Source organism: Poromitra crassiceps, assembly GCF_964638095.1.
Source record: "Poromitra crassiceps genome assembly, chromosome: 21".
Lineage (NCBI taxonomy): Eukaryota > Metazoa > Chordata > Actinopteri > Beryciformes > Melamphaidae > Poromitra > Poromitra crassiceps.
This window is the reverse complement of record NC_139638.1, coordinates 8,732,220-8,740,923: the sequence shown is the minus strand read 5'-3', so window position 1 is coordinate 8,740,923 and position 8,704 is coordinate 8,732,220. Positions and strand designations below refer to the sequence as shown.

Genomic DNA, 8,704 nt, shown 5'->3' with positions numbered 1-8,704 from the left:
CGGTGGAGAAGCGGAGAGCTCGCCCTCCTCGCTGCGGGGATTTAGGATACCTTTCATGGACTTATTGGCACAGGACGAGCAGCACTCGCGTTCCCCCCCGCACTCAAATACGATTACAGTTACAGCGCTGTTTCACGCAGCGAAACTAAACTAGTTGGCTAAAATCTTATACATGTCTTCTTCACCTGCATCGACTTCGCGTGTAATGTGTTTTATGTGCTTGCGCTCAACAGTGAGGTAGACTTTATGCCGAATCATATTTTATTTTATTTTACTGCAAATGCGAGAGAGAGAGAGAGAGAGTGCGGACAAAGCGCTGATTTCCCCCCCGTGATCAGGACCAGGAGGTCGGTGTGATCAGGACCAGGAGGTCGGTGTGATCTGTCACACAGTCTGTCTGTCTGTCACACAGGCAGGGCATGATGATCTGTCTGCTTCTCCACAAGTGGAGGAGGAATATTTCTCCGGAGATGCTGCTGCTGCTGCTGATGTTGTGGTTTGGACCTCTGGCTGGAGCGGCTCCCTCTCTGACCACCGAGCAGCTGGACACGGGGGTGGTGAGTTTCTCTACACCTTTTCTACACATCATCTCCACAACATTATACTCTCTCTGGACACGAAGTTTGTCCTACTTGCACTGGTTGGATGTGAGGTGGGTCGTGGGTGGTGTTAGATCTTCTACCCACTCTTTGACCTGGAGGTGGTGAGTTCTGCTACTCGTAACTCATCGTCAGAGCGGTCTTCAGGTTGCTCTCTATCGACACTTGCTCTGAATTTTAACAACAACTCGCCCCATCCAAACAGAGATAGATGATGGAATATTGGAGCTGAGCTGTTCTATTCTCCACGACACAAACCAAGATCACTTTATTGACCGATGAATATATAATAAATGCATGGGAGTGTGTCTCGGTGCCTAATATACAGTAGACAAGCTGCACTGTTACACGGTCAGCTCACAGGCACAGCAGGACCAGTGCGGAGTGCTGCAAGGCAGGAGGAGGAGAGGAGAGGAGAGGAGACAGAGAAGAGAGGAGAGGAGACAGAGAGGAGAGGAGAGGAGAGGAGACAGAGAAGAGAGGAGACAGAGAAGAGAGGAGGAGAGGAGAGGAGAGGAGGAGGGGAGGAGAGGAGAGGGGAGGAGAGGAGAGGAAGAGGGGAGGAGAGGAGAGGAGGGGAGAAGAAGAGGAGAGAGGAGGGGAGAGGAGAGGAGAGGAGACAGAGAGGAGACAGAGAATAGAGGAGAGGAGGGGAGAGGAGAGGAAACAGAGAGGAGACAGAAGAGAGGAGAGGAGAGGAGAGAGGAGAGAGGAGAGGAGAGGAGAGGAGAGAGGAGAGAGGAGAGGAGAGGAGAGAGGAGAGGAGAGAGGAGAGGAGAGGAGAGGAGAGAGGAGAGGAGAGAGGAGAGGAGAGGAGAGAGGAGAGGAGCGCTTTGAGTCATGGCTCCATGAATATACCGTGACTGCTCGGTTTGACACCCGATGCCAAGTTGAAACAATTGCTCTTTTAAAATAACTGATCATACAGACACAGTGGGCTTGACTGCAAGGAATGAATGAATGTAAACTGTCAACGGCGCTTAATCCTTCGAGCCTCCAATTAATTTTAGGAGGATGCTTTACAAATATCAGATGTAAATAACCCCTTATAGAAATGTGACACATTTTAAAATAACAATACATAGGATATACAGCAAAGTCAATTTGTATCCGATATTTTAATATAAGCATTGTGTATGACCAAGAGGAAAGCTTATGAGCCTTCTTAAATACCACACATTGTCAATTGGGCTACACCAACATCAGGCTGCCTGGACCCACACCCATAGTATATAGGCCTATACTCCATCCATATTCAAAGATGAAGATGAAGAGGGAGAGAAGTGAAGTACCCGAACCAAATGTGATCATTTTAGAACAATGACCTAATCATTCAGACAGACGTCGTAATTGTTTTGAGTATGACAGAAAACAAAATGACTGCTCACCCCAACTCCTGTCCTGTCTTTGCCCCGCCCTCTCTATCTCTCTCTCTCTCTCTCTCTCTCACACACACACACACACACACACACACACACACACACACACACACACACACACACACACACACACACACACACCTGTCAAATTTTCCTTGGTTTCCGATACAGAAACTTGAGATGAACTTTACATTTCTTGTTACCATGCACACAAAAATAGATCACTTTCTATTTCCACCCCTTGTCTTATTGCTTTATATTCTGCAATATATTTCTAGAGAGAGAGAGAGAGAGAGAGAGAGAGAGAGAGAGAGAGAGAGAGAGAGAGAGAGAGAGAGAGAGAGAGAGAGAGAGAGAGAGAGAGAGAGAAAGAGAAAGAGAGAGAGAGAGAGAGAGAGAGAGAGAGAGAGAGAGAGAGAGAGAGAGAGAGAGAGAGTATGTTATAGGGATGGCTCGATACCACTTGTTCATGTCCGATACCGATACCACAACCTCATCATTTTTTGATTGGTCAGCAGTGCCATTCAAACATTCCTAATTAAAGTTAAATAGCAAACCGTCTCTTGTTACAACTGTCGCTGGTCTCGCCTACTTTTGTGTTGTGTGAAACAAGGGGCGGAGCTTACTTTAGGCATCATGGTGTTTGTAAACAAGGCACACACGGGCTAATCTAGTTTTATTTGGCATTTTCAAGCAAGCTTTGGACTTTTTGGATTTACTATAAGGACTAAAACATGAGAGGAGCAGCAGAGGACAACTAACTTGATCACTGCTGAGGCAAGTTGGTGTGGTGAGTGTTGTTCATTCATAGGGTTTGTTTGGCCTATAGCGTTAATCTGCCACTTCGTTACGCAGGAAGTGTGTAGATTTGACTTCACGTCTATGGGAATGCTAATGCTAATGCTAATGCTAATGCTAACGTGTTGCTCGTGATGTCGTGGTGTGTTGTTGTGCTGCTGGATTGACCGCTGCTCTGTGTGTTTTTTGTTGTGGCTCAGCTGTTTGTTGGAGTGGATCTGTCTCTCTCTCTCCCTCTCCCTCTCTCTCTCTCCCTCTCCCTCTCTCTCTCTCTCTCTCTCCCTCTCTCTCTCTCTCTCTCTCTGTAAGGTTGCGGTCGGGTTGTTTGTGTGATACAGCGACCTTGTATCAGGCAATCTGCGCTGTTGAAGTTTCCAACGCTCAAAATACTCACATTGTATTCAATTGCACTCGGCTGTTTGGCTTTTTTCTTCCTTGATCTTAAAAGAAGTCCACACAGCTGACATGATGACGACACAGCTGACATGATGACATGGTGACATGATGACATGATGACATGATGACGACACAGCTGACATGATGACACAGCTGACATGATGACATGATGACATGATGACATGACGACACAGCTGACATGATGACATGATGACACAGCTGACATGATGACATGATGACATGATGACATGATGACACAGCTGACATGATGACATGCTGACGACACAGCTGACATGATAACGACACAGCCGACATGATGACATGACGACACAGCTGACATGACGACATGGTGACACAGCTGACATGGTGACACAGCTGACATGATGACGACACAGCTGACATGATGACATGGTGACACAGCTGACATGATGACGACACAGCTGACATGATGACATGATGACATGATGACATGATGACATGACGACACAGCTGACATGGTGACACAGCTGACATGATGACATGATGACGACACAGCTGACATGACGACATGGTGACACAGCTGACATGGTGACACAGCTGACATGATGACGACACAGCTGACATGATGACATGGTGACACAGCTGACATGATGACGACACAGCTGACATGATGACATGATGACATGATGACATGACGACACAGCTGACATGGTGACACAGCTGACATGATGACATGATGACATGACGACACAGCTGACATGGTGACACAGCTGACATGATGACATGATGACATGATGACATGACGACACAGCTGACATGGTGACACAGCTGACATGATGACATGATGACGACACAGCTGACATGATGACATGGTGACATGATGACATGACGACACAGCTGACATGATGACACAGCTGACATGATGATGGCACAGTGCAGCTCTCACTCACATACTGTTCACATGCTGGCGCTGTTCATCAGTGTTCACATCTCTCTCTTCACGACACGCTGCTCAAAGTTTAGTTCAGCATTTAGGCGATAGTTTAGGCCAATGGATCGGATCGGATCGGATTGTACTTTTCTTCCCCTCTGATACCGATCCAGTGATTTTGGCCAATATCGGCCCAGTATCGGATCAGCGCATCCCTACTATGTATGGTATGCTACATACAACTGTCCAGAAATATTTAAAAACAAAGAACATCACCTGCCTCTCCCCTATATTACAAAAATGTCCTACTTCAAAAAAGGAATAAATCATCCTGGACCGAACACAGCACCCCTCCCTCCCTCCTCCTCCTCCTCCTCCTCCTCCTCCTCCTCCTCCTCCTCCTCCTCCTCCTCCTCCTCCTCCTCCTCCTCCTCCTCAGTAAGTTTAAAAGCATCCAGGTTGTCTGTCTATCAGTGTGAAAGACTCAGATGTGTGGTGCCAGTGGCCCCGTCATCTGAAGAGCATGTGCCCCTGGACTCAGTTCAACCTGCTCTACCAAATGGTCATTGGTGCCATGCCTGACAGGACATTCATCAGGAACTTCTTCCTCGCTGGACCAAAAACAAGCCAAACCCTGAAACCACCCATCAAACCTCCTATTATGGATGGGCAATATATCAATATTATATGGACATTGTTGTGATATGAGACTAGATATCGTCTTAGATTTTAGATCTCGTAATCACACCCAAAAAAGGTGTGCCCATGGTACCTCTCCAGAGTCTTCACCCTAGAACTTTGCTCCACGGCACACTTGCTCGAGTGACATCACTGATGACATCACAATTGCTTGAGTGACATGACATCATTATTGATATCAATCATTGATGTTGCAATACACACTCTCTCTCTCTCTCTCTCTCTCTCTTTTTCTCTCTCTCCCTCTCCCTCTGTCCTGATTCTTTCTTTATTGTCTTTCTCTATGGAAACAGAGACACCAGTGTGTGTCATCAGAGAGTTCACTCAGGGGGGAAACCACTACCTTTTAGAAAGGATGTAGTTGTGCCTATTCATGCGGGGCAGTAGCCAAGGGCACCGTAATGTAAGGGTCCTTGGTGCTGCCGAGGACAGTGATGTCATAACTCCTAGTGCCATCATCAGTGATGTCATAGAGAACTGATGACATCATCAGTAATGTCATAACTCCTAGTGACATCATCGGTGATGCCATAAATCCTACCCTGCTGGTGGTAGTAGATGTCGGAAAGCTCTCGGTAGGGAAACAGTGGATGGATGGATCCAGGAGAAGGTGGTAATGCAACATTAAGGAAGAAGAAGAAGAAGGGATTATTTCGAGTACGAACATCTGAGTGGACAATGGCGAGTACCAGTCTACCAGCCCACAGTAACTTGGAGACCTCCTCGGCTTGCGTTCTGACCGACACCCGGGTCGGGTGCCAGCTAACTACAGACAATCAACCCGTCCGGTCCTTTAGAGTAGTCCCTTTAGAACGGTCTCGTCTCTCCAGCCAAATCTCTGCTTTACAAGCAGCAGGTCCTGCTAGATCTCCACAACACTACTCTGACCAACGTGGGAAAAGCATTCACACTAGAGAGAAACCCTTCCTCTGTGACCAATGTGGGAGCAGTTTCAGTCGCAGAGATGGCCTAACATCACATCAACGCAGTCACACTGGAGAGAAACCCTACAGGTGTGACCAGTGTGGGAAAAGCTTCAGTCACTCAGGTGACCTAACAAAACACAAACGCAGTCACACTGGAGAGAAACCCTACAGGTGTGACCAATGTGGGAAAAGCTTCAGTCACTCAGGTGACCTAACAAAACACAAACGCATTCACACTGGAGAGAAACCCTACAGGTGTGACCAATGTGGGAGCAGTTTCAGTCGCAGAGATGCCCTGACATCACATCAACACAGTCACACTGGAGAGAAACCCTACAGGTGTGACCAATGTGGGAAAAGCTTCAATCACTCAGGTGTCCTAACAAAACACAAACGCATTCACACTGGAGAGAAACCCTACAGGTGTGACCAATGTGGGAGCAGTTTCAGTCGCAGAGATGCCCTGACATCACATCAACACAGTCACACTGGAGAGAAACCCTACAGGTGTGACCAATGTGGGAAAAGCTTCAATCACTCAGGTGTCCTAACAAAACACAAACGCACTCACACTGGAGAGAAACCCTACAGTTGTGACCAATGTGGGAGCACCTTCAGTCGCAGAGATAACCTAACATCACATCAACGCACTCACACCGGAGAGAAACCCTACAGGTGTGACCAATGTGGGAAAAGCTTCAGTCACTCAGGTGACCTAACAAAACACAAACGCATTCACACTGGAGAGAAACCCTACAGGTGTCACCAATGTGGGAGCAGCTTCTGGCGCAGAAATGCCCTAACATCACATCAACACATTCACACTGGAACAGGCTACAGGTGTGTCTCCGCTGTAGGAGACTGTTCGCTCAGTCATGTAATCTGAAGAGACACCGCTGCATCTAAACCTGCTGAAGAGCGCCCCCACTGGCCTTTTTGAAAGCTTGGGACAGTGCAAAAGATAACCGTTCTAGCTGTTAGTGTTCTAGCTGTTAGTGTTCGTGTTAGTGTTTGCCTTTACCCACTTAGTCATATCCACATTACTGGGGCCGGTTGCACCAACTGGTCTTACTGTACACTGGTCTTAAGCTAAGTTGGTCGTAACTTTACGACCTAACAGCTACGCCGGTTGCACCACGGTTGCACCAGACGGCTTAAGCCTTCTTTTCACTACGCCCAGGCGTAAGAGTTACGCCTGGTTAAGAGGAGGCGTAGAGCCTGCCTGTCTCCACGGAGACCTTTTTGAATCCTTACCGTCATCGTCGTAACACAGCCAGTTCTCCGTCTTTGAAGCACAATGTTAAGATTATAACTAACTAGTTGTGTGGCTTAGCCTTCCCAAATGTTGCCGTTAATTTTTTTAGAATTTAATACATAGAATTGGGAACGTTACATTCAATTTCATTCAGACTGTCTGTCTGGCTCAATCGCCGCCATTTTTCCCCCGGAGCGAGGGAGGGTGGGAGGAGGGAGGGTGTTACAGTAGTGGCTGAGAGAGCGTAGTGGCACAGTGCGCTCCAAGCAGGTCGCGAGGCACACATCATCCAATCAGAGGGCATTCCCCGGCAATTCACATGGACGCGCATTGCTACGACCAGCGTAGTTAAGACCAGACGTAAGTCGTGTTGGTGCAACAGGTGTAAATCCACTCTAAAGACTGGTCTTAACTAAGACCGACGTAGGAGTTACGACCAGGCATAGTTAAGACCAGTTGGTGCAACCGACCCCTGATGATTATTTATCAAAAGTCTCATGTAAAGATTTTGTGAAAACAGCAAGTTACAACTGAACACTTAGCCCACTTTGTAGAAAATACCTAGATATACAGTATCTGTATCTGTATCGTGTGTCGCCATTCAGCCTAAAAATAGAGATATTATTTTTGGTCCATATCGCCTAGCCCTACCTCCTTTCCTTGGACTCTGGATAATATGTGATAGGGATCCAGTCTCTAAACAGAGACGACACCCCTCCCCAGTACTAATATCCAGATCATGTGACAGCTGTCTGTCTGTTACCTCCCCAGTACTAATATCCAGATCATGTGACAGCTGTCTGTCTGTTACCTCCCCAGTACTAATATCCAGATCATGTGACAGCTGTCTGTCTGTTACCTCCCCAGTACTAATATCCAGATCATGTGACAGCTGTCTGTTACCTGCCCAGAACTAATATCCAGATCATGTGACAGCTGTCTGTTACCTCCCCAGTACTAATATCCAGATCATGTGACAGCTGTCTGTTTGTTACCTCCCCAGTACTAATATCCAGATCATGTGACAGCTGTCTGTCTGTTACCTCCCCAGTACTAATATCCAGATCATGTGACAGCTGTCTGTCTGTTACCTCCCCAGTACTAATATCCAGATCATGTGACAGCTGTCTGTTTGTTACCTCCCCAGTACTAATATCCAGATCATGTGACAGCTGTCTGTCTGTTTGTTACCTATCTTCCACTGGAGGTCAGCTGTGCACTTTTCAGGAGCTAGCTTATACACAGACTGCTAGCAGCCTTTTACTGAAATAGATGGACCAGCAAACTCAGTTGACTTTGAGGCCTTCATCCCCGCCAGAAACCTTAATGCTACGCGCACTCCATTCCTTAGGCTCGCCCACTGCGCGGGCTCGCTAGCTCAGCCGCTGCGTGACCTCGCCCACCCTACAGCTCGCATACGCAGCTCAGCCGCTGTGTGACCTCGTCCACAGCTCAGCTGCTGTGTGGCCTCGCCTGCCCTATTGGCGTGTGTATATTGCTCACAAAATGTTGCCCCTAAGTTTACATCCGCACATGTGTGTGCCCCTTAAGTTTACATCCATCAGTCTTAGGGCCTGTGTCCACCTGGCGTCTTTTCCTCAGGTCCAGCGTCTATTTTCAATTGTTTCCAATGGGAGGAGAGCGTATGCGAGCGCACACGGACGTGTAGAGAAAGTGCAGAGCGCCCAGCGTCTTTTTTCTGCGTTTTTGTGCGCCGACTCCCAGCGCTTCCAGCTGAAAAT

The 8,704-nt window shown here is 47.6% G+C and overlaps 1 protein-coding gene across 1 annotated transcript in view; it reads left to right on the top strand.

The window, feature by feature from the left end:
* Nucleotides 1–419: 419 nt before the first annotated feature.
* Nucleotides 420–8,704, top strand: part of LOC310795759 (matrix metalloproteinase-17-like) — a gene marked incomplete at both ends in the record, with an annotated part of 206,176 nt that continues 197,891 nt past the window's right edge. The window contains one exon of the mRNA XM_083657836.1: nt 420–557. Within this exon, the coding sequence (XP_083513962.1) occupies nt 420–557 (138 nt within the window). The remainder of the gene's footprint in view (nt 558–8,704) is intronic.